The sequence below is a fragment of the Halictus rubicundus genome, chromosome 9 (assembly GCF_050948215.1).
Source record: "Halictus rubicundus isolate RS-2024b chromosome 9, iyHalRubi1_principal, whole genome shotgun sequence".
In the NCBI taxonomy this organism is placed as follows: Eukaryota; Metazoa; Arthropoda; class Insecta; order Hymenoptera; family Halictidae; genus Halictus; species Halictus rubicundus.
The window spans coordinates 13,374,963-13,400,619 of NC_135157.1; the positions used below are offsets into that span (position 1 = coordinate 13,374,963).

The 25,657-nt window shown below is 38.9% G+C and overlaps 3 protein-coding genes across 6 annotated transcripts; 2 read left to right on the forward strand and 1 right to left on the reverse strand.

Annotated features, from left to right (window-relative positions):
* Positions 1-1,259: 1,259 nt before the first annotated feature.
* Positions 1,260-15,991, forward strand: Phyhd1 (Phytanoyl-CoA dioxygenase domain containing 1). Its single transcript, XM_076793589.1, has 5 exons — positions 1,260-1,434; positions 14,752-14,895; positions 14,969-15,082; positions 15,140-15,290; positions 15,379-15,991. The coding sequence occupies exons 1-5, from the start codon at positions 1,414-1,416 to the stop codon at positions 15,795-15,797; spliced, it is 849 nt and encodes a 282-aa protein (XP_076649704.1). The 5' UTR covers positions 1,260-1,413; the 3' UTR covers positions 15,798-15,991.
* On the reverse strand, positions 15,859-20,449 carry Swt1 (Swt1 RNA endoribonuclease). Of its 3 annotated transcripts, none has more exons than XM_076793581.1 (12): positions 19,965-20,449; positions 19,229-19,715; positions 18,930-19,139; positions 18,629-18,867; positions 18,316-18,552; positions 17,986-18,216; positions 17,656-17,913; positions 17,376-17,568; positions 17,176-17,291; positions 16,936-17,093; positions 16,540-16,680; positions 15,859-16,463 (listed from the first exon to the last, which is right to left on the reverse strand). In XM_076793581.1, exons 1-12 carry the CDS (start codon positions 20,094-20,096, stop codon positions 16,220-16,222), a joined length of 2,646 nt encoding a protein of 881 aa, XP_076649696.1. In that variant the 5' UTR covers positions 20,097-20,449; the 3' UTR covers positions 15,859-16,219. The 3 variants fall into 3 exon arrangements, with proteins under 3 accessions (XP_076649696.1, XP_076649695.1, XP_076649697.1); XM_076793580.1 differs by having other exon boundaries at positions 17,376-17,564; positions 17,652-17,913; XM_076793582.1 differs by having other exon boundaries at positions 17,376-17,564; positions 17,652-17,913; positions 18,930-19,133; positions 19,965-20,448.
* Positions 20,450-20,529: 80 nt separating this feature from the next.
* Positions 20,530-25,134, forward strand: Nbr (exonuclease mut-7 homolog). 2 transcript variants are annotated; one of them, XM_076793583.1, is made up of 13 exons: positions 20,530-21,048; positions 21,120-21,260; positions 21,663-21,847; positions 21,923-22,161; positions 22,226-22,407; positions 22,481-22,672; positions 22,737-22,943; positions 23,028-23,177; positions 23,364-23,639; positions 23,716-23,864; positions 23,973-24,287; positions 24,344-24,534; positions 24,605-25,134. In XM_076793583.1, the coding sequence occupies exons 1-13, from the start codon at positions 20,952-20,954 to the stop codon at positions 24,909-24,911; spliced, it is 2,631 nt and encodes an 876-aa protein (XP_076649698.1). In that variant the 5' UTR covers positions 20,530-20,951; the 3' UTR covers positions 24,912-25,134. The 2 variants fall into 2 exon arrangements, with proteins under 2 accessions (XP_076649698.1, XP_076649699.1); XM_076793584.1 differs by having other exon boundaries at positions 23,976-24,287.
* The last annotated feature ends 523 nt before the right edge of the window (positions 25,135-25,657 follow it).

The following is a 25,657-nucleotide window of genomic DNA, read 5'->3' on the forward strand; positions in this document are numbered from 1 at the left end:
ACATTTTTAAGATTTTTTAACGAATGCATATAGGCCCAGAGAATTGTTAGAAATGAGAAGACATATAAATGACTTTATTGAGAATTAAAAAGAGTCCAAAAGAGTCGTTCCATTTTTAGCGTCGACGGAGGATATTGTGATAAAAGCGGTATCGTATTGTGGAATATTTCAAGAACGCGCGAACGCATTCGAAATTCAATGAGACCCAAAGACCTACATTGAACGCTGTCAACCGAAGCGATATGCCAATCGTATTACGGTAAATCATATCTACCGCGGTGGTCCCATCGTCGCTGAAGACCTGCGACCAAACTGAATTTTGTTTAAAACACGGGATATAGAACTTTATTAATATTGCCAGTTTTCGAAGAGGACGACGACTCGCAGAAACTAATTTTTCTCTGGAAAACTGTAAACTCTTCGCTCTCCTATTCTTGACACTTTTATTTACAAAAAGTTAACGACGCGCTTCGTACGAAGATACAATATTTTGTGAATATCATACAATTTATTTCTTCGTGAATTTTTCATTTCCGACGAAAACGGCGCTTCTGGGGAGCGAGAAGTTCTACTTGGGAATCTTCAAAGATTTTTCTGTAAAAAAATGACTGAGAGACGTGCAATACATATTATTTCCGCAGGAAAAATTAAGACTTTCACGGGACAGTGAACTCGTTAAAAACCATGCGAACGAATGAGTCAACTATTCAAGACAAAAGATAGAAGTCCTCCGGAACCGGAGTTGCACGCTCGTTCAACTTCGCACAAAGATCCACTGATCGAATCGGTGAGGCTTTGCAGTAACTTTCCGAAATCGCGAGCCCTTGCCGGGGGCAGCGGTCGCGGGGGGGCCGGTACGGGGGTTTCGGGATTTTTCGGCGCGGGTCAAAAATCGGAAATTTTTCCAGCTTCGCTCGATAGCGATTATCTTCGCGAAACGGCTCGCGCGAGTCCGGCGAGGAGAGCGCGAGCGGATCCGGTCAGCTGACGGACGATTACTCAACGGTGTCGAAACTTTCCAACGGTGCCGAAAGCGAGACGGTTGGCGAAGAAGGCGCGCGGGAAAGTCGTGGCGCGTGCGGGTAAATAATCCCGGCGACTGCGCAGTCGATAGAGCGACACGACTGCCGCGACCCTGTGCCGCACCTGACCCGAACCCGACTCGGTCCGGTGCGGTCCGGCCCGGTCCGACGGCGTGCGACTCGACCCGACTCGACCCGACTCGACCCGGCCCGAGGTTTCGTGTACAGACCGCGCCGGCTCACCTAGTCATTTCGTAGGAGCGATCGGCCGCGGACGTACTGCTCGCACGAGGAACACGCCCGGCACACGACCAGACGAGCACAGCCCGCCAACGGACCCAGAACAGCGAAACACCAAACCGGCTCGGCTCTCTTCGACAGACGTAACAAGATGAAGGACATCCGGTCACAGGTGAGCTCTAGCTACCCACACACTGTACCGCCGACCCCGTTACCCGCGCGACAACCTAAAGTCAAGGCCCCACCGGCCCTCAACCATCACACCTGGCCACAGCTCCACGTGGAAACGCCGAAACCGCGGAATCTTGACAGCTCGCACGCACACCGTCATCCCCGGTTTCTTGGACCCCGACCAAGGAATTGCTCTCTCTCTCTCTCTCTCTTGCCGTTGGCATTTTAGATGCATCGGAAAAATGCGCTCTCGGAACCGCCCGAACGAATTCGCGTTGCTCTTGATACATTAGGTGTACAGATCGACTAGCACTCTCTTCGGGCCCGTTCAGGAAGAACCGAGATACCCCTCTAGTCTTGAGAATAAGGCCCGATATTCTGCGATTCTACTGTACCTTGCAGGTAAAACCTCATATGATTACGGATTTTATGCATTCACGACTGAAATGGGTAAGTGCTATTTCAAAGGGTAAAAAATTGAGAGAATTTAACGAGTCAGACTCGTGACGGAGGTATTGTAATCAGAGTCAATTCTGATCGATCCAAATGCAAACGATGAAGTATGCGCTCCGGAATAGTGGGGGTTGAGTCAGTGCTTGCATATGTTAATTGAAGAAATTGTTACCACAGGAATCACAAAATCTGCATATTTATTGTAAATTCTTGAAAGCTTCATATTCCAAGGATTCATTAATTAGTAGGTATCTAGAAAAAAGGGTACGCATTTTATGAAATTTACAGGAAGACATAAAAATAATTCGTTGCTCAGTGATAGGAGAATCTGCTAATGTAGTAAATGAAATTTTCACTTTCTTCTTCTTGTAAATTTCACGAAGTGAACGTACGTCCTTTTACTAGTCGCTCATTCGATTGTTGTTTCTAAAAGTCGGCTTGGAAAAATGTTTAACCGAGATCGGTAGCATTTCTTCCTTGGGGTCGGAGTTTTATTAGAGTGAAATTAAAATATTGCAATTTTCAAAAGTTCCAAAAATGGATTTTTACCAGCAGAGATAAATAAATTCTGTTAGATTCCATTTCCTGCGGATTAACTTGGAAAAAATGTATATTATTTCATAAAAATAGTTTCAGTATCGTTGCAATATATTTTTTAACATTTGTGAAGCTCCAAGTTTGCTCCTGCTTCTACCGATACAGTAATGGAACTTTTTTCGAATCCATTTTTTGCAAATCAGCTCGTACAAATTCATATTTTCACATAAAGATGCGCTGTCCATTATATTTCAATGCTATAATTTTTTAACGTACTTTGAACGTTCACGAAGCTCCTAAAATGTATTTTTAGTAGACGCAGTTTTAATGCCAGTAGCGAAGTCTTCGTAGACACATTAAAATGTGTAATGGTTCCACTGAAAGTAAATATTCAGGTCAGAACAACAAAGGAACGCGTTGCTGTTGTGTCACGCTTTTCGCGTAATTGTTGTCTCTTTCCTGTGGAATTTTTAATTCGAAACATTTTTATGTCTTCTAGTTGAAACACGAAACTATCGATTTCTACTATACGTTCACGACATTTTTAATGTTTCACTTTTGAAATGCAGCCTTAAATGTGCAGCTATTAATTTTGTACTATACTTTTGATGTCAGTTTAATTTCGCTTCTCGTCTATCTGTTCTCACTTTGAATAATTTTGCTACGGAAAACCTTTGTACGACAGTGGCAAAAATTGGCACCACTCGAAAGCGTAGGCTCCAATTTAAATTCAACTATTTAATTTCTACTGTGTGTGTCGAGAACAATTTTCATTTCGCATCTTGTCAGCTATACATTCACGTTGCAATTCACAATGTTAACAGAATAAATAACAACGTGATACACATTCATTTTACGATATGAAAAAAATTGTTTAAAAATACTATATCTTCTGCGGCAGCGAGTGCAGTACAGTCCTTTCAAATAATCGTTTGCACGAGTCTTTTTCAACAATTTCTTTGATCGCGTTATACCGGGAGTCCATTGTGTATCTTGTATTGAAACAATTTCGTCATTTGCACGTTTTGTAAAAAAAAAAAGAAAGAACTCTCGTCGATTGATTTTTCAATGACTCTGTCGTGTATTTTTTTTTCGGTTGCGCGAAATATTTCAGCGAGCCAAATGATTGATCGAGGCAATGTTTGATGAATATGGATCGTCCAGGATGGGACGAACTGTATTTTTGTTACGATCCGATTGAAATACAGAAAAATGACATTTCCGGTTGGTGCCGCGAATAAAAGTGATAATTACGGACTGCACCCGAAACAGCTAATTTTCCAGATGACCTAATAAGATACACTGCCGAGAATCGTGTGCAGATAGACTCGAGCGTTCAACGGTTTATCTATTGCACGCCGCTGCATGTTGGCGACCGGTGCGCACGTTGCATTGTGGATGCATTGTTATTCTAACTCTCAAATAATGTTTCAGTCGCCGACGCGTGTCGCGTCGAAAATTGTCCGTGACTCCGAGCAACGTTTTATCTTATTTTTAAAGTATAGTCATTCGGAACGCGATTCCAATAATTTTCCCCCGCCACGTAACGCCATTAGTCACAGCAATATCGCTGAAATTTCTTCGCGAGAAACGTGACACCGTCTTGTTAATTTGTCATTTATATTCCATATTTACGAAGCCAAATATAACGATTGTTTGAACGATGCGTTTCAATATTTATTTGTTTTTTCCGCGATGAGTAAATCGTTGTTGACCGATTCTTTTTTCCCCCCGGTGCTGCGAAAACGTGCAATATCGCAGAAAATTAACCGTGTTACGGTAAAAGTGGAATAAAATTTTCGAAACGCCGGTCAATTTCGAAAACGTCCGATCGATACAATATAAATTGAGTTCCCTTATCGCGTGCATGGTGAAATATGCAGATAGAACTGAACCGTTTCGCGACCTGCAAAAATTTCACGTATCACCGGGCAGCCATTTTTAATAACGTGCGCGTTCGATCAAGATACACAACGTTAATGCGAATACGGACCTCCGTGTCTAAGTGTATACGATTAATTAACGTTTCGAAGCGAATTAATCCGAGCAGTATTTTGTAATGCATTTTGTGTGCGACGGTTAAATTGCTCGCCGTGGAAACATTAATCGAATGGAAATTTGTTTCTTAGCACTCAAGAGCCTCGAAAGCGAATCAAATTATGGAATAATCTGGCTAAATTGCTATTAGGGTCTTATCGAATTGTATTGGTTCCCTGATATCGATTAGGGCAGTGGAATTCGCCGATGCAACTCTGTAGTCACGTATACGTCTATTTGTTTATAAATAACAACTCGGACAGTATCTTCGCGAGTCTGTGTCAACCGTTATCAGAAGTTCGATATCCTAGTTTGTAAATAGTGTGAAACGTTGATGGTTTTGTTTAAAAATACCACCGTCGAGTCCCGACCCAAAAATTTCGTCGCATAATCGGCTGTTTCCACTAGCAAAATGTTGATAGTTTAAAAATAACAACTTGTATCGACGCGGGTAATCGTCTTTCAGAAAAATCTGCGATCACCGCCGCGCCACCAAAATATTGACGATATTATTTAAAAATAACATTTCCTATCGAAAACACTCTTGCATAATTTGTTGCGTCCATTATCAAAATGTGTTGATAGCTTTGTTTAAAAATAACAGCTTGCACAAACAGCAACCATCTTATGAAATCTGCCGTTACCAAAATATTGCTATAATTGTTTAAAAATGACATTTCGTTTCGAGACTCGAGCATAAATTATTTCTTTGAAAATATCTATTAGGCGAATGTTTATGCATCTGTGTCGTTGGAGAATTTGCAATATCCAAACATTTAACAAAAATTAATTGTATTATTTAGTAGAAATAACGAGTATTTACATTTCTTCGTTGCCAGAGGAAATTTTCCAATCGATAAAAGGAATTCGCGTAAAGAATCGCATTGTAATCATCTTGCAATATTGATACCGTTGTTTCAGGATAACAATTCGCATCGAAGATTCATAGGATTCGGGTCAAATGCGCAAACAAAAATTATCTGAAATAGTTATCAAAATATTGATATTGCTATTTCCAAAGGAGAGCTCGCACAGTGGCGGAAATCATTTGAAATTGTTAGCATAACGGCAACACGATCTTAGATAACGTCATCAATTAACGGGGCATTCTTCCGTGAACGTTGCACAGTTTAATACATTTTACAATTTTCTTTTTTAACGAGCTACGTTAAAAGTTACATTTTTGTTTGCAATCTATTTAATTGGTTCTCTGTCGCACATAGCAATGTTTCGTCGAGTTATAATTAACCGATTCTTCGTTTTTATTTAGCCCAATGAAAGCGCGTCTGAGGATCGTTTTCTAAAAAGAAATTAAATTGTGTTTTTTTAATTAGAACGTTTACCGGTACCATCCGCACCGAAATAAATCATTTACGTTTTAAATCGGCAAAATGACTAGGGCTTAAATTAACTGCTTTCACACTGATTAATAAATAATTCCATTTTCTGTTCAGTAGAAAGTCGACCCATGTGTTTGCTCTACGGAAAAATACATAACTCGCATAATTTCGATTGTTTATAATTGAAAAAAATCACAGGCGAAGTTCGAATACCAGTGAACGCATGTGCAAGATTCCGGTGCAGAAGGTTCGATAGTTGTCGCGGAAGAAATTCCGAAAAAATCCGCGGCAAAAACGGCCTCGAAAACCAGAATACCCCCTTAAACGATCCTCGGATCGATCGCGACGCTATATACGGTCTCGCTAAAAGCGAATCGCAGTCTCTCGAGCAGGTGACGAAATCAGAAACACGAGAGACCAATGGACTGTTCACCGTTCGATGCCCGACCGTCGTCGTCGTCGGTGTGTCGTCATCGAAGAAGACTGACATAATCGAGCCCGACCTCTCGATTCGTGGGGGTCAGCATCCTACTGTCGTGGACCGCGTCCCAAACATGTTTATATAGACACGCCCGGCCACGTTAATTGCCTTTGAATTGTCTCGGGAGGATCGTTTAATTAACACTGGGAACCACCTGATGGCTCGCAATCGGCCGTTTCGGCTCCGTGTCTTAACAAATTGGTCCATTCGCGCGGACGCTGCGATCAAAGCCTCCCTCGTCATTTCCATTAGAAAATTACCGAAGATAATTTATAGGTGTTCTTTGTCAACTTCTCAAAACACATTCTTCATTTAATTAATTCGAAATTTCCATAAATACACTCTCGCACGAGCTTGTTAGTTTCGTTTCTCAGTGCGCCCAATTGTCAATCGAACGCTCGCGCCGAACCACGAGACGACGATAATGATAAACAGCTAATAAGTTCAATTGTACACGCCTAGCAGCCGTTAATTGCCTTCAAACTATCTCGAGAGGATCGCTTAATTAATCGTAGAGCCACCTGATGGGTCACAATGGCCCAATTCGATTTCATGTCTCAACAAATTGATTTATTCGTGCGAACAGCGCGATCGAAGTCAATCGAAATCTCAGAACATGATGAATCGACTCTTCGGTGCTTCTGGGTGTTCATTGCAACATAAAAATTGTTCGCATCGATTGCAAGACACAATTGTAGAAATGCTTTCTTCGATGAATCGTTCTAATAGTTTTTGAGAAATTTTAATCTCTCCACTTTTGGAAATTTTGCTCTCCCATTTTTATCTCGTATCCATAAAATTTACAGTCTAATGCTTACACGATAAACAACCATAACGAACACTTTCCATATTGACGTTCTAATATCGATGAGCATTAACGTCAGAGAGGAGTAGATAACGTTAAAATCTGTAAACAAGATATTGTACGCATTTGTGGTCTAAACTGCTAACCAAATGTTAGTGAAACAATATCTTTTAAACTTAGATAGCAGCTTAGATAGCTTTTTTATCCAACAGAAACATCCATCGACAAATTAGCTTAAGCATAGCCTAGCAAGTCTGCAAAAATTAAGCGAATTATTATTATTATATTCCCTAATCTAAAACACAAAATCCGGTGTTCAACGAATTCTTGTCAGATCGAAACACTTTTAATTCTCGCGAGTATATTCGTGCTGATAAATTAGCGGTGCGTTGCACTCGGTTATCGGCATGAACGTTTTAAACATGCCAATTATTTTCCCACGGGTTTCTTCCATGGCGCGTTAATGATCCCATCGATTTGCGGAACACCGCAGAAATTATTATCGACTTAGCAGGGCCGATTTTCAGCAGCGACGTCAGCTGTCGTTCGGCGCAACATATCGGCGATAACATTATCGCCATTTTATTTACACCTCTATTAAGCAAAGTGTTACTAATTCGCTCGTTATCCGCGCGCGATCCGATCCACGGTGTATTTTCAATATTTGCGATACCTGCGCCGGGATCACTGTCATTTTATCCCGGGCGTTTTATTAACTGAAATTATCGACGGTCCGATTAGCATCTCATTAATTACACCGATATTTTCATACGACCGATATGCGTGCCGATAGAATGCACCGTTTTCCCTTTATTCCGCGGCGTTACAGCCAACGAATTCGCGAAATCGTCAAAAACTTTCGCGAAACATTCCGGTCGAACGATCCGCGACGATAATTTGCTCGAGCGTCGATCATTAAGCTACGTCCACACCGAAGCAACGACTTTTAGTTGCATGCGTCTTGAAAAAATCGTCACATTTATCGAATGAAAGAAGAAATCTTAATAATCTCCGATTGTTTTAATTTGTCCACTGTTTCAAATCAGATCTACTTATTTTTGTCGTAAACGCGTAAAGTCCGCAGTTTAGTCATCGCTTTGTAATAGATGTCTCGGAACGCTTCTACGAAGATTTGGTATACCAACAATAAATTTGTTTTTTTATTTTTGTCCATTGGGAGCGAAGGTCAAGGACCGGGGCGGAAATCGTTTTCGAAATAAGACTCGTCGACGACCTCCCGCGATACAGCTCCGTCGAAGAGGATGCAAGCAATCCGGGTACACGTGGTCCATCTTTCCGTCGGCCGTGTCATGGTAGCGTGGTTCCATTTTTAGATTCCGGTTTAGGTGACGATTAGAAGGCCAAGGGAGGCCAACGCGCATTATCTATGCATTTCGACGGCGCAAAGCCGCCTCGAACTCTCCCACGCAACCCTAAAATAAACGCGGCCCTGCGAGCCCGACGAGAAAACGGAATTTCATTCCTTTTTACGGAGAACGGGACGTGGGAATCGCGCGATAGGTGCCTGTTCCTTTAATTCGCCGACGCCATTTTCTAAATATTCGAAAATTTAACGAAGAACGTAGATTTTTTTAGAAAATTATTAACGATAAAAGAAGTACCAAGCGAACGTAGCCTTCACAGAAACCGTAGAACAAGCAAATTAATTAAATTGTTGCACCTCTGTGCGCCGTCAAAATGGCGCCCGATATTTAGAACGAAGAAGAAATTTTTGATAGCAGAATTACCAATTTATAATAAACTTCTCTACGAAGAGAACTCTTTCATTCGTGCATTGCATCCGGCAGAGAAAGAGCGATGGCACAGGATGCATTTCTTGAATGCATCCTCTTATTCTTTTGCATTTTATTTGCGAAGCGAGGGACGAAAGCACGGGGAGGACTAATTAAATTTCAATTCTTTCGATCCTTAATTGAAGAAGTTGTCCCGCACAACAAGTATAGAAAGCGAGCGAACCCCGATACCGTGGAAAGAGAAGTAACTTTTAATAAACCGAAAGATGTTCAATATTTCGCAAAACTTTCCTCGGACTCGGAAGGAAACTGTTGATCACGGTTTATTCGCGGCAACCATCGAGTGTTCTTTAATGTGAACCGGAGCTATCTATTGCGTCGAAGTGAGGACAACGTCCGCTTCTTTTCGGTAAACCAAGTTAACAATTCTCAATTCACATCGAATCGCTGTGAGCGCGATCATTGCCACTGACAATCTTTAGCACTAAACCTACCACGGTCAAACGACCGGTTTTCTATTTCACAATTATTGAAAATATAAAAACCTTTTCTTATGGGAAATTACTGAATTGGCTTCTTTACTTAAGCATATATTACAATGAAAATCGTGGAAAGTTTAAATAAATTTAGTCTTCTCCCTTCTATAAGACGTTTCATTTTTATATGTTCCGTGTACCAGAGTCGCCAGATCAAGACTTGTTTCCCCCACTCTAATTTCCCCTTCTACCGCGCTATACCCCCACGCTTCCGCCGCGGTCGGGTCACGTGACGTTTTTCCCCTCGATTCGTGCTCCCTCCCCTCATCTGGCGGCACTGCCCTATACCAGAGCACGCGCGGACTTTGAGACACACCCTTTCAACTGTTGCCTGAAACAAGGATACAATTTATTTGCTAGTATTGTTCGTAGTAAAGACAAAATCAATTTTCTTTTTAAATTAGCGAACCAGAGATTCGGTGCTTAATTCTGGTGCACAGGACCAAAATCTTGAAGCTCGCGGAAAAGCTTGATATTGCTTTCCCGTCCCTTGAAACATTTGCAATTACGATGCAGCATCGAGGAGCAATTAAAATGACGCGCGCCTTCCGCCGGGAAAGATTAATACGCGTATTCTGTGCACTACACAGGGCTCTTCATTAAAAGTTCCCTCCCCCGGTCCGTAGCTCGGCGTTCAAACACTTACGGCGATCCCCCCCTCCGCGTTCCCCCTTGTTCCTCATTTATTCCCACGCGACATATAAAAATCCACTTGAGAGAACGGAACAATGCGTTGCAAACCCGATCTACGCTGCAGTCTTTCCGCCACCCTCTCTCTTTCTCTCTCCCTCTCTCCCACCCCCCAGATGGAAATTTTCATGTAACGAGAGCGAAGTCGGGCGACGATTCGAGACACTTTTTATTGAAACAATCTCGCCCGCGCGCTCGCGCGCGCGCTTTGTAATAAACGAAATTAAAACGAGAAAGGTACACGGGGCTCGTTGTGTCGCGCCATTGTTGCTGCGAATATTTATCGGCGACTCGGACAAACTTTTGATTACTCGAGATACGCACTCGCGCAACGTGTGTTTCGCCACGGACATAGTGGATCCTTTCCACGTAGATCACGCTCCAATCGTTATTCCCCCTTCAACGAGGTATCGATCAATTTTTTCCGTGGGCTTTCAATCTTGCATCTCCTGGAAATCCAGTTGTTCGACAGGACGATTGTTGTTCCGCGAAATGGAACATGTTCACGTCTAAAATTCTAGTCACCACACTGTTTTTTTTTGTTTTGCAAATGAGAATCGTCGAGTGTAATTTAGAGCTGCGATTAACACGTTTCCAATTTAATATTTTGTAAAAGGGAGGGATGAGGGATTTTTGGTCACACCGTCCGATAGCGTTCCCAAAGAAACCCCTCTGTGACAAGTTTCAAGTCCGCACCCCTACCAGAAGGGTAGTTACACGGTGAGCACGGTTTAACGAATTATCTTTTATTTCTTCTGTTCGGCGCGACGAAGAATTACGAAAAAATTCATGAACATTCTACCGAACAGCACACACGACGGTGAATTATTTCAGAATTTTTGGTTGGAAAGGCGATTTTTTAAAAAATCCGGAACCTTAAAATTACCGATTTTCGAAGGTCTCAGAGTACCGGGATAATAGTGTTGAGAGAACCCCGGACAGTGTGAAATGAGATCTGACGCGCTGATCCGGTCGAAAAGGATCTACAATCGGCGCTTCGTTCGCTGAATCAGCAAGTATCCGGGAGAGGAAAAGTCGAAGGAACGTAGATTATCGTGGGGCCATAGATCAGTGCGCGGAACATTTCGATAATTTATCACCGGGTCCCCTGTCCTTAGTAAACAGTGTTCGCCTAAAAATACAGCGCGTCCCAGCCTTGCCTTCATCGCACCGACCGCCCCCAGGGGTGTCGAGCCTCTTTCGTTTCTCTTTCGGCTGGAATTCGTGCTCCAATTTTCGGGGTTACTCGGCCACGTTGCCAGAAATATCTATTCTATTTTTCCAATTAGAACATTCGAATGTGGCGCGTAATTTGACAGATTTCTGCCCGCCTCAATTAACACGTGTCCGACCGGCATTTCTACTCTATTTTCTCTTATATTTCCCAGTAAATCAAATTTCATTTTCCGTCGACGCTCATGGATTATTTTATTTCCTTTCGATCTGAAAAAAAAACTAGTAAATTATTTACTGCAACACTCAAATAACTTTAATCGAATTTGCAATAGGCCAGAAAATACTTTGTGCCAATTTCCAACCCTACATGTCGACATGGGGGTAGTAAAGGGGTGACGAAGAAAGTCAGGTTTTTCCGTAATTTCTCGAATCCTCTTCAATTGAAAATTCTGAAAAAAATCAGGCATATTTTACCTATTAGAACGCACCTCCATGATTTTTTTCCGAATTTTTAGCTTCGAAACCGAATTTTGACAAATAAAAAAAGTGTTAAAACGCCGATTTCTCGTAGAAGTTACGAGACACTAAGTTTGTATGTTTACAGTTCTAGCATCTCGTTATGGTCGTCAACATATAATTTTTTCAGATTTTTCAAAGTGGGGGCACATAGTTGAAAAATTCAAAAACCGCTGTTTCTTACCTTTTCCGTACAAGTACCATGTTCATGTGACTCATAGTATTAATTTCTGCCGTAACATTTCGACGCAGTTACGATCGCACGATGGACGAACCAATAACAGCAGTGATTAAACGATAATCGGTGAACTAATGGGAGAGCCTTGGTCGCGGTTATTTGTCGCGATTAAAGATTTCATTGTTGTCGGAGATAGTGCTGGCAGGTACGGTCTCTCGCGGAGGAACAATCGGTCCCGAGGTCTGGTCGTTACTTTCTTCTAACGAGCACGTGAAACCCGGGCTCGCGGACCCATGAAAACGCGAAAGACTGCACCGTTGTCCATTCACGAAGAAGAATGAACGCCCACGCGCGCCTTTCTATTCTCGACCGGCCGATTCACGGCTCGCTCACCTGACTCATCCGCGAATATCGGGAAAAATCTTTTAAAGAATCCACTGTGTACAGTGCCCACGGGACAATTGGATCCATATGTAGGGCGGCTTTCGGCGACTGCTGAATCGAATTCGCCAGCCTGTCGAAATACTCCCTAAAACTCCATTCCCATTTTTCCCAAACGTTCCTGCTCTACTAACCCTCGTGTCAATAACCGGGTTCTCACGTAACCACTTTCAATTTCTTTTTGTAACTCCTTTAACGTTTTCGTTGGCAAGTAACAAATAGTAGACTTTTATGTTCTTGGATGACCACAGATTAATTTGTGGTAACATCGAATACTATAAAAAGCTCACTGAGATAAGGGCTAGGACTTTTATGGATTTATTGCAATTTGAAACGACTGAAAAATATTTAAAGAATGGAGAGTATTGCTAAATCAATCGACTAAAATAATTGAAAAAAGAATTCCTGCATTTTATGCATCCGTTTCCAGGGCCACTATAAATCGTTAATTTCTTTCTTCCAATTTAATCTCCACAGGTCTGGCCTAATAGCATCATAAGCGGAAGGAGCGAAACGTTTCTATAGTGTTTCATGTTTTCGTTTATTTCGGTACTAGTGACCACACGTCTCTTCCACCCACCTGTCGAATGATTACGCGCCTATTTTCGTGCATGAAGCTAAGCAGAGCAGATTTTCGCTCGGCTTCGTCGATACACAAGCAAGAGACTCTGATCACGGTCCTCGACTTCCGGTCCCGTGACACGCAATTATTCTGCTTTCTTGGGGGGACTTTTTTCTCTTTGCGGCCCCGTTCCTAGAACGGGAAGATTGATGAGCGCGTAAATTTTAAAGAAGCAATTAATGCTGAAACAATGCAGGCAAATAAATAGATTAACAGCGAGGGTTCTTCGGCAGCCATAAACTCGGCGAACAGCAGACGAGGTTCCGAATCAGCGTGAATAATTGAAACGAGTTGGAGCCAAGTAGAATCTAATGTACAGTAGGGCTCAATTTATTTATAACTCGATTCATTATATTTTATCACATTCAGTAGGCACTCCTTCGGGAAACGATACAAATCTTGCGTGTTTAACTTTTAGAGAAAGGTTGGGAAGAATGTGTTTCGCGATTTTGTTGGAACAGTAAATTTCTTATTAATATATTTAATGAATTGGGAGATACTTTTCCCGCGAACGAAGCTGACTTTCTTGTGGAAAATTTTACCGAACTATTAACGCTCAAATGATATTTTCTCAGACTGCGATCTGTCACGCTAGAATCTCCCGAAAAATTCCGTAAAAATTTACTTGATACAATTACTGATAAAAGAATTAAATTACTGATCACGTCCTTCATTTCTCGGTGATTATGCTGTAATTTGTTATAAAATAGTCCTAAAGCACTTTTCCGAAAATACCAGACTATGGAAATCCAGACTATGGAAAAATCTTTCATCTTCTCCGCAACTACTTTTCAGGAGCTGATGATTCTCGAGTCATCTTGCCACGGTTGTGCATTCTCAGAGGAATTTTCAGACCGTTTATCTCTCCACGCTATAGTTTCCTTGCCGTTGTGTCAATTTGGCGCCAAGGGCCGATGAAATTGGTGGGCTGAGGGAGGGATGAGAGCCAATAGAGCCTTTACTTTTCGAGAACCGGGTACTCGAGCTATACTAACGACCAGCCAGAAAGATTTACTATCGAGCATAACCGTTCCTCACTCTGTATCCTTATCTATCGCGTTTAACGATCGTCATGAACGACGCGACGAAAAATTGGACTTCATCGCGCAGTAAATACGAACGTGTAACCAACGCCCACGCCGACGGAAAATATTAATGGGGGAAAAGTAACGAAAAGTAGGGAAAATCAATCTTAATGTATTTTTTAAAAAAATATATTAATACGCGTGCTCACGGTAACAGCGTTCATTACAATCTGAGAACCTGTTCTGCCACGTTCTTTTCCACCTGCAAGGACGGCCGACGCTTCCGCGGTCCATCCGTGTGTAATTACTAGACCGCGGATCTTAATGCAAAATAACAGTTTTCTGTATCGGTTATAGCAACTTGAAATTAAATACTTTCCTGTTTATCCCGGGAAGCAGAGAATGATTTTAGACACCATCGTCCGAGTTCATTTATCACTCATTTCTTAATTCTTCGACGGTGAATATATCTTTATGCAAAATAAAAGATCTTTATCATCTTAAGAAGTAAAAAATAATACAGCAAGATCCTTAAACTATTCGAATGTCTTTCTATTTTTATATTTGACTTATTCATTTTTAAATGCATAACATCCGCGGTCTATTTATCAATGTTCTATTCGGAAATCAATGTACTTTAAGTCGATAGTAAATAAAGTTTAAATTAATCTGCACACACGCTCGTAACACACAAATTAGTCTAACAAAAGAATTTTGTCTGACGCAGTATGAGAGAGATGGCTTCGTCGTGCTGGAGGATTTCTTCAAACCGGAAGAGATCGAAGAAATGAAAGCCGCCGTCGAGGAGTTCCCGAAAAACATGCCGCCGGAAAACGAGCGATGCATATTCAACACGGAGACGTCCCAACAGGTATGACAAAACTCTTCCGAATCGGCGTCTTTCAATAGTTCGGATGTAAAATGAAGAATAATAATTATTTCAGAGTAAAGACACTTATTTCCTGGAAAGCGCCAACATAATCAGAATGTTCTACGAGAAAGACACGATGAACAGCGAGGGCAAGCTGAAGGTGGAACCTGGAATAGCTCTGCACAAGGTAACACAACTGCCAATCTAACATATAAACCAACATATTAATTTGAAACAAAAACAGGTCGGTCACGCGCTGCATTGGCTCCATCCTACGTTCAAGAAATACTCGTTCGACGAAAGGATAAAGGAACTGATGTTCCAACTGGATTACAAAGAGCCAGCCATTTGTCAATCCATGATCCTCTACAAGAACCCGGGAACTGGCACAGAAAGTAAGTGACGATTTCCAAGACGATCGTGTTACATTAAAAATCTGGTAGTTGCAATTATACTGAATGAAACTGAAACTTTTGTTGTCAGTATCGATGCACCAAGACGCGACGTACTTGTACACCGACCCGGTCTCGGTGGTCGGTGTATGGATCGCTCTGGACGACGCTACTCAGGAGAACGGGTGCCTATGGTTCGCGGCAGGCTCCCATAAGAGCGGTGTCCACCGTCGTTACATAAGAAACAAGGACCCAGACTCGAAAGAACTGTTGGTCTACGACGTAGGGCTGCCGTGCTACCAGCTGAGCAGTTTCCGGCCGGTGCCGGTGAAGAAGGGCACGTGCGTCCTCATCCACGGACAGGTGGTGCATTTCTCGAACCCGAACAAGAGCGGCAAGTCGCGGAACGCGTACACCTTCCACATAATCGAGACGCAGGACACAGTCTACCCGAAGGAGAACTGGCTGCCACCGCCACCGGAAGGATTCCCGAAACTGTACAGAAATTGAACGCGCGTTCCGAACGATATGGCACGGTAAATATCATGGGGATACAACGATGCAGCACCGCTTGTTACTGTGGCTGTGGCCGTTTTTATTTTATTATACCACATTATACAAAAGTTATTTCTTGTAATATATAGAATTGTTAATAAAAAAAAAAAAAAAGAAAAAACTGTTGAATAAAACACCGTCGTCCTGCTACTTTTGTCTCCTGTTACATGTACACGTTTAAACCAAGCAATGTTACAATTGTTAAATTACACTGTACACCCATGATAAAGGTGTTACTTTTAACGAAACATCTATATATATATATATACACATACATATATATATATGTATATATATACATAGTTATAGATATCTATTTTTTAAGATACGGTAAGCGCTTCAGCAATACTTTCGTCAGCTTTTTACATAATATGCTTTTATGTACATCTATAACTTGCTAATCTACAGAAATGTGTGCTGAGCTCCTGTAACTGGCGTAAACCCGTTTTCAGCACCTCCTCCTTCAGCTTCACGCAACAGTATACGTCCAAGGAGGACAGATCTTCGTCCGGTAACTTCAATGTTATAGGCAACAATTCGGGAAGAAACGTTACCAATGTTTGATGCAGGCCGTCCAACGTTCGATAGTCGGCACAAGAATCTTTGACTTGTTCCAGTACGCTGTAATAAAACGTTCGCTTGTATAATGGCACGCGGTTAAACAAGTTTGAAGTAATTATCATTATCAGTAACTTACGCGCTCAGGGTGTGCAACAATCGGTTTACGTTTGCCGCAAGCTCCGGCTGTATTTGCTTAACGTAGTCCGCAGATGGAGGTGGGTTTGGAACGTTGTAGTGAAAACTGCATGGCATTCCTACCGTATTGGCTGCCATTCCACTGTACACAAAAAACATGAATGTTAATTTTCTATGGAAATCCTATTATAAAGAATGGATGTTATTCTGTCATTTGCAGAACAATTGATCTGTAACTTCGTGACTTTTTTAAGAAATTATGGAGCCGGTCTTTTCGGAACTTATTTGGATCATGTAGATGTTACGCTCGGCCTTCTAAAATTCCTATCTGAAATTTTAAAGTTATACCCTCCATGCATGGGACCTTTATGGCACGGTAGTTAACGCTAAAACTTACCACATGTCACGAGCGAAAATGTATGCTGCCTCAAAATACTGAAAAGCTTTCTGCGCCCTCCTTTCCCGAGCCGCTATATCGTGTTCGAATCCAATCGCGTCCCGCAACTTTTGATCGTTTAGCTGATTCTCGTAAGTACGGCATTGCTGTTTCAACTCCTACAAATATCACGTTATGAACAATATCTTATCTTGAATCGACTCGGTTTCACATTCATGAAACACAGTTTGAATTAATTACATCAATCCTTTGGCTGACACGTAGCATCAATTCCGGATGTTTGTCTACGTTAACCATCTGAGTCAAATCGCTGCATTTGTTTAGAACACAAATGACTTCTGTTGTTGTTTTGTCGCCTAAAGAAGATGCATTTTTATGATGGATTAAATTCGTTTGTATTTTATTCTGTAATATTACTACAAACAAAGATAGGATTTTACCAGACATATCTCTAAATATTTGTAGCAGCTCCTTTACAACAACTTCTGCTTTCCTCAGAAATGACTCGCTGACTGCAGCTATCCAATGTTTTATGGCACATTGGAAAACGGTTACAACTGTCCATGGTGGTCTTATGATAACGTGTCTTTCCCAAGAGTCTCCATATAATGCGTGCATCTCACTGCTAACTATCTGCAATTAAAATACTTTGTAAATAATACAGTGTCCCTTCTTTAATTGTGTACTAATTATACATATGTTCTCATATAATATACTCGCCATGGTTAAAAAGTCTTTCATGGTAGTTTTCACATCATTAAATATTTCATTCGGTATATGGCGTTCCTGATTTATGATCGGAACAGGGTCTAAACTCAATCTATCCTTACTTTGTTCATGAAGACTGGTAGACAAACTGTTCGTATAGTTCATCGCATTAAGATAATCAATTTTCTCAAGAGGATCGTTCCTTCCAAGCGTTGCTATGTCGTAAATCATTGCTTTATTGCAAAGATTAATATCATACGACATCAACACCTACGTTCAGACAGAAGAATTAGAATTAGAACTACCCTAAACAAAATTTATACCATACAATTAAGTACGTACTACAGATTTTTCTAATTCGCGAATTTGCAAACACGTTTGCAGAATCTCATCGTCCGGACAATCGATAGAAAATTTTTCTTTATTTCTTGAGGCGTCCTCCCGCGTTTGTCCAATAACAAATGGACATTTAGAAGAAAACAATTGATTAATGTAGTTGATAGCTTTCCTTGCTTTCGTGGACAGTGATGATGATTTGGTTTTACCATTATTATTTTTAATGTAATCCAGCTCCTGTTAGGAAAAGATTTCTTATAAAGTTTTCAGAAAATACATGTTATCTATTACATTTATGAAAGTATGTTGAACAGTGTTATTTACTATACTACTTACACGTATAACAGTCCATGGAATTACAATGAACGGTTGATCAAAAGTCTTAAAAACCGTTCCTTTCGCTAAATCAATAGCACTAATGTTTGATAAAAACACGTTTGTATCGACAACGATGTACAGCTGTCTTTTCTCTTGTTGTTCTGATACTAGTGGATAACTTAAACTGTGATTGGGTACACTGCACGACACATCTGTATTGTTCACTGTGCAAAGTTGTGTTCGAACTGCTTGGACCTATACGATGTAAAAACAATCTTAAAAATCATTTTATACAAATTTGCAAAATATTTAATAAAATATGTGACATTACTTCAAATGTAATTTTTTCGTCTTCTAATGGCTCCCAATCCATTTCCTCGTAAAATGAATCATCGTTGGATCGTCTTACTAAATCGTTCACTGTTGTCACAGTTTCCACAGATAATATTTTTGGTTTTTCATAAGTAGAACCTTTATTAATTGGAATCTTAGTTTTGGTAACTTTATCCTTTAAACGTGTCAATCTAACTTCTATATTTTTGTAAAGGCTTGGTAATTTGCTCCCTATAACTGTAATAGTACTCCAAATAAAATACGAATTCATAATGCTGACAAGATAATAAGAGTATTACCATGTTTATCTACTACAGGGGAACTCTGCGATATATCAACACTATCAGAATTTTTGTCAATACTATTTTCCAGTGTTAAACTTTTCCTTAATTGGTCCATACGTTCTTTCCCTATATTCTTTCTCAAAGATTTTCGATTTTTCTTTGTGGCTGTCGTCACAATTAAACTTGGGTCGCATGTTTTTCTTCTCGAGTCATTTTTTTCTGCAACTTATAAGTATAATATTTACACTTTCGCGATAGAAATTAATTCATAACATGAACAGTGCCTAAATTCTGTTACAAATAAATGAAAATACCTTTGTTTCTTAATCGTTGTTTAACTGTATCATTTTGAGGGGTTGTATCATTATCTTTATTGAGTTCTACTTCAGTTTTTTGTGTTTTAGACTTCTTTTTCCGCTTTTTCCTTTTTATTTTTTGAAGAATTGCTTGCATTTCTGGCGTATAATTCGTTGTTGCACTTCCATTACTTTCAGACTGAGATGACAATGGAGGACCTTTTTTATTTATTGGTATGGGCAACTTTGTACTATCTTTTGAACCTTTTGGACTTTGTTTTTTAGACATCATTTCCTTTTCTTTTTTCGCAAGCATCTTCTCACGAATGATCTGCATCTGTGGAGTTTCTTTCTTTTCATTGCATTTTTCCATTGATTGTGTGAGAGATCTCTTAGCAACCAGTTTCTTTCGTTCTTTAATTTCTGGTTCTGGTACATTGCGTTCAGGTGTGGTAGGCTGAACACTTCTACGTCTTTTGTTTGATCCTTCTGATTTCTTACCAATCTAAAATTAAGCATAGGAATAGTTTCTTTTCAACGATTGTAATTTTCCAAAATATAATTAATTTCTTCATTAATATAACAGTATCTTTCTATGTTATATAAATATAACAATATCTTTCTATTATTCGAAATGCGCATATATTCGAAACATCCGAAAACAGGAATTTCGTGAGGTTAGATTGTGTACATATGTTGTAAAACACAATAATTTACTATGATTAATGTTAATAATTAGGAGATTGTCGCATACTTGTTCGGACTGCTGTCCTGTCGGTTCCTCCCAAGAAGATTGGTTTGTTTTAACATTAAAATAATACACTCGATCCGGATGTGTTTTCGAATTGAGGACAATCCAATTTTTTGGCAACTGTTGTTTCATCATTTTCAAAATTCTTTCCAACTTTATCAGAAATTGATTCGAATACACAAAATATGACCTCGTTACTACGCGTCATCACTATTCACATGTCATATTCTCTGAAATAAACATAGTGTCATCACAAACAAAACATTTGTGTTATTGAGTGTTCCAAAACATTCGATTTCAATTCAAGGACATAGAAAGCGTCAAAATATTTTCACCTAGTTTATTTACCCATTTTATATGTATTTGACTTATCTATCCAAGCGGTTTATATTTACTCTTGTTTATGTTTTTAGATGTCTTATTCAAGAAAATTACTATTCAGACAAAATAAAGGAAACGTTGGACTAGGTCGATCAGGTGATGGAGAAATTTCTAGGGAATTTGAAACATTGTTTCCTACCATACATGTAAAACGTTTCAAAAACAGTTTCAAATATTGCCGCGTTTTTTCATTCGCATAACCACTATGTACTAAACATCTGTAATTTTTTCACGTAGTTTCTTCTTTCTACTTCGTCCAGTGGTCCAGAAACAGAAATGAAAAGAAAAACTTAAAGAAACGGCAACATTGTCTATATATGGTAAGTCAAGGTCACCTAGGTTCGAGTCACGAATATTACAGGTATTGACAAGAGTTTCGTTTCTAGTACACTCCGTGCCCTTGCTGAGAAAACAGTCCGATAGGTTTTTGTCTTTCCCTATGAAGTGTACACATGTATTTCGTCGTTAGAAATTCATCTGTTTTCTGCCTCCAGTAATTGTTGTAACAAAATACACGACCGTATGCACAGAAAATCATAAGCAGAACCGTACTAGTATACTAGCGTGAAACACACACGTTTCCCTTTTGCATATATTACTGCACGAGCGATGGCAAAAGAAATAGACGACGATTTAAAATTTTTTACCACTATAGACACAGCCACCCAAGAATGGATACAGCATTTAGAGTATGTATGGAAACTATGTAAGTATAACACATGTATGTTAAAAATGTTAATACATTACAGTAATAATTATTATTATCTTTTTATGCAGGGAAAGAATGCGATGGTATCAACACAACCCTGGTAGAGTATTTTGTAACGGCACCGAACCCATTCTTAAGTACACTACGAATCGTAGCGAATATCTCAGACTTTAAAAATGCGAAACGAAAACCATCATTAGCTTTTACAGGTATATGTTTCTTTTTAAGACTAATTATTTCTTTGTACAAGTAACTTGTCATTCATTGCTACAACTAGATTGCAGACACTCTTATGAATTTCGATTTTTTGGAACCTTAGTAAGAGGAATCCATTTGAAGTTCATGCAATCTATTGAGAACATTTGTAGTCTAATAACTAGACTGTCGATCTTTATGCAAAATAAAAATTGATTTCTTCTCTTTATTATTTTAATAGGTTATAAATAATGTACCTGTAATATTAAATTCATCTTATGTTTCTTCTACTCTACGTTCCACCTACTCAGTTTTATCATAAGTGCATAAAATCTGTAGTCTACTAATAACTGTTGTTAGACTGTTGTGTGCATAATATGAAAACAATGATATAGCAGTTTGCGTTTTTACTACAGTTATAGAAGAATTCGCGAAGTGGTTAAAACTTCAAGAGGAACTACAACCAGACTTTTTAGTCGTAGATTTGAAAATAGTTGCATTTCGACTAGCAGTCGAGCAAAAGAGTATGGATATGTTTGAATTATTCGCCAATGTATATAAATTTCAGGAGCATGCGGAAGTGTTTCTTCCATTTATTGAGGTACAATTATGAGACGCATAATGTAATTCGAATAATTGAACAATCAGTTTGATGTTTTTGTATATGTTCTTTTAGGAAATGTGTGCTTCAAAAAAGTTTAAAGAAGCCGCACAATATGCAACTGTGTTAAAGTTGCAAAAGCACTTTAAAGATGTGCAGCTTTTGTTGTTGCCACTTATTTTGCAAAATAAGTTATCGATTGTTGACAACTTTCTGGCTGGTGAGACAGAAATCCAAAAGAGTTTAGTCAAGTACTTGGATAATTTAATTGCCTCGGATACAAGTATGCGTAGGCAATTAAGTGAATTTATATTGTAAGTTTTAATAATTCAATAAAAATAGACGTTAAGCTGGATTAATATTTTTAACATATTACAGAGAACATAAAATACCAGATATAAAGATCTCCATAACAGAAAGGAAACCATTAAGTAAATTGGTAGCGCGTTTTGTCAAATTATATGATCTACCCCATACTATTTGCCAAAATGTTAATAAAAAAAGAAATGAAGGTGCTTTGCACTTTATCATTCAGAAACGTTACAGGGACTTTAGTTTCAGTATGTTCATTCTCTAAACAATGATACAATGCTGAAAGAATCGAAATAAAATTCTAACCATTTTTAAATTCAGGTCAAGCAAGTTGGAGAGAAATGGTCCAAGAGACCGTTAAAGATGATCGAGACTTACAACTCGATCTCTTAAGAATGTTAATGAATGTAAAGGATGCTAAAGAAGGCTTATTTTGGGCAAAAAAATTTGATATTCCTACGGAAAAGTGGCCAGGGCCCATTTTATATGAAGCTGAACTAGCGAAAGCTAATGGTAATCAAATGTTTCAATGTATCTTTCAATTACAATGTGATACTTATAAAATTCTCTTGTTTAGAAATGAGTGACGGAGCTTCTGCTAGCAGAGAAGAAGTGACAAGTGACTGGGACAGCTTTGATATCTCCGATAATTATTATGAATTACGTTTGCCACGAGATGCCATCACTGTCGTCGATAATCCAGAAAAATTCGAGAATTTTCTGGATTGTGGCCTTAAAGATGTGAATATCGTAGGGATAGATTCCGAATGGAAACCCAATTTCAGTAATATCTTAATTTAAACATTTACTTTTCTGATTTGTGTATTTTCCAACAAAATAAGAATTTTACACTTTTGTTGATTGTTAGGCACCAAAAAAAGTGAATTGGCTATGATACAAATAGCCACACATGATCGAGTTTACATTGTAGATGTAACTACAATGGCAACAAGCTCGAAGGCATTGTGGACGGAGCTGGCCATATGTTTATTTCAAAATATTAATATAATAAAACTCGGTAAATGTCACGTAATTAAAAACATTTCGGTATAATACTATTTTAAGAACACCATGTTAACATATCGTCAACTGGTCATGAATTTACTAATGTTTCTTTACGTGTAATCATTATTAGCTGACCACTTCATGTTTCATCCTTCAATTACGACGTGTGACAGGTGATATATATAATTATGTGATACAGGGTTTGGAATAGCTCACGATTTGAAAATGATACGTGAGAGTCTGCCGTTTTTTTCAACTGTACATACACAAGGATGCATAGATATCGTCGATTTATGGAAAAAATTGGTAGAGCACCAATTTGTATTCCCACACTCGTCCGAAAGAGACGACCAATTCTCCAAAAAGAATTTAAGCAAACTCGTGGAGCTCTGTTTTGGAAAAAAGTTGAATAAATCGGACCGATTTTCGAACTGGGAGCAGCGGCCTTTAAGAGAAGAGCAAATAATATATGCGGGTTATTTATTTATTCTTTCCTAGTATCTAAGCGCAGAAAAAGCAGTTACAATAATATCTTAATTATCTTATTACAGCGTTAGACGCATACTGTTTATTAGAAATCTATAATATTTTCGAAACTCAATGTGCTCGACTGAATATACCATTCTCGAATATTTGCTCAGAGGTTCAACACATTCCCTATAAAACAGCCAAAAAAAGTACAAAGACATATGCGGATAAGGTAAGTTTTAATACTATAAAACAGCTAATCGCTTACAGGGTTTAAAAAAATAAGCTCTCTTCCTTTATGTAAATGTTGGTCCCATATAAGTGTGTACGTATTTTAAAGCAGCCTCATGTACCTGAAGTTGGGATATTTAACTCCCATTCGTATCAAGGTTCTAAGCCCTCTCCATCGAAACCGGAAGCTGTTACGAAAATAGGCAATCCTACAAGTACACAACCTTATTGCTCGCAAATGGTTAAGAAAAGAAAAATACCAATTCACGAGTGGCGCGTTGTCTGCGATTCAAAGCTAGGTGGACTGATAACAAAGCTTCGAATATGTGGTTGTGATACCCTTCGTGCGCCAGTCGATACCGCCGTAAATATAGCACGACAGGATGGAAGAATATTTTTGACTCAGTTTTCACATTTTCAGAAGGTAAGATTTAAAGGTAAGATTTCAAGAAATCAAACTGATAGAACTGTCTTCCACAGCTTTCGCAACATCTTCCACGCGACCAAAAATATTTTGTAACGCCTGATTCGCATGACAACCAATTGAGAAAACTATTGCATCATTTCGATGTTACTATCAGTCAAAGGGATATGTTCACTCATTGCAAAGTTTGCAATAGCACAGAATTCACGAAAGTTCCGAAGTTAATATTGGAACAACTGTTCGAAAGGTTCGTCGTAAATTTTGCTTCAAACATTTTAATAAGCGCGATAGTGATGCTAATCCATTTTTGTAATTAGGTACAATAGAACCAGAGGAAAGACAGTTAAATGCAACTACTTTCTAGAGGATACCGACGAAACTATAAATTCTTATGATTATGCAAAAATCGACGATAGGCGGTGGACTCTCACCCATAACAGTATAAAACTGGCGTCGTATTCCACCAGACATAACGTATCCATAAGAATGGATGAGCTGTCGCCAGAGTTCTTAAAAACAGAACGATTTTTTTACGTGTGCGAGAGGTGTGGAAAGGCAATGGGTATCGGTAGCATGTTTGAACGCACCCTAAACTTTTACAAAGACCTTATTGTTGATACCTAAGTCGTAATTATATGTGATATAGCGTCGAGACTGTACTCAAAATCTGGGAATGCACAAATCAAAAATTATATTCGTTGGTTTGAGTCAGTGACAACTGTTCCTATGATGTTATGTCGTTAATAATGATCGTATTATTATATTTACCTTTGACAATTGATATTTTTTTATTTTAAGAACATTTGTAGTATCCGAGAATTTTTAATATGTCTAGAGAAAAAGAAAATTTAGTTTTTTTTTACCTTTATTGTTACGCATAGTATTATTTTTGACGTTGTTCTTATAAGAGTTGTTTGTTTATGACTAAACAAGATTTTAATATCGTAGAAAAAAATTAAATTAACATAATACATGAAAGTGTTCGTGATATGTTGTGTGAAAAATGATACAATGCAAACATACAAAAGTATATGGCTGTACATATTTTTTTATTTGTTTACTTAGTAATATATTTATCCACGTACAGTTTTGGAATCTCATGCAGAGATATTGAAATTATAATACAATTTATTTTTCATGCAACATATTCTTCTTGTATAATATATAATAGTATTATACATAATACATAGATCTAATCAACAAGTATAAAAACATACTACTAGCTTCTATACAGTTTTGAATGACAAAAAATACTTCATTTTGTTATATAAAAGCGAACTAATTACTTTTATATATGTACGCTTTAAGTTTCATTGTTCTTTTCTTGTCACAAAGTACTATGTAAAATTTTCGTGTTCGCTGAACCTTCG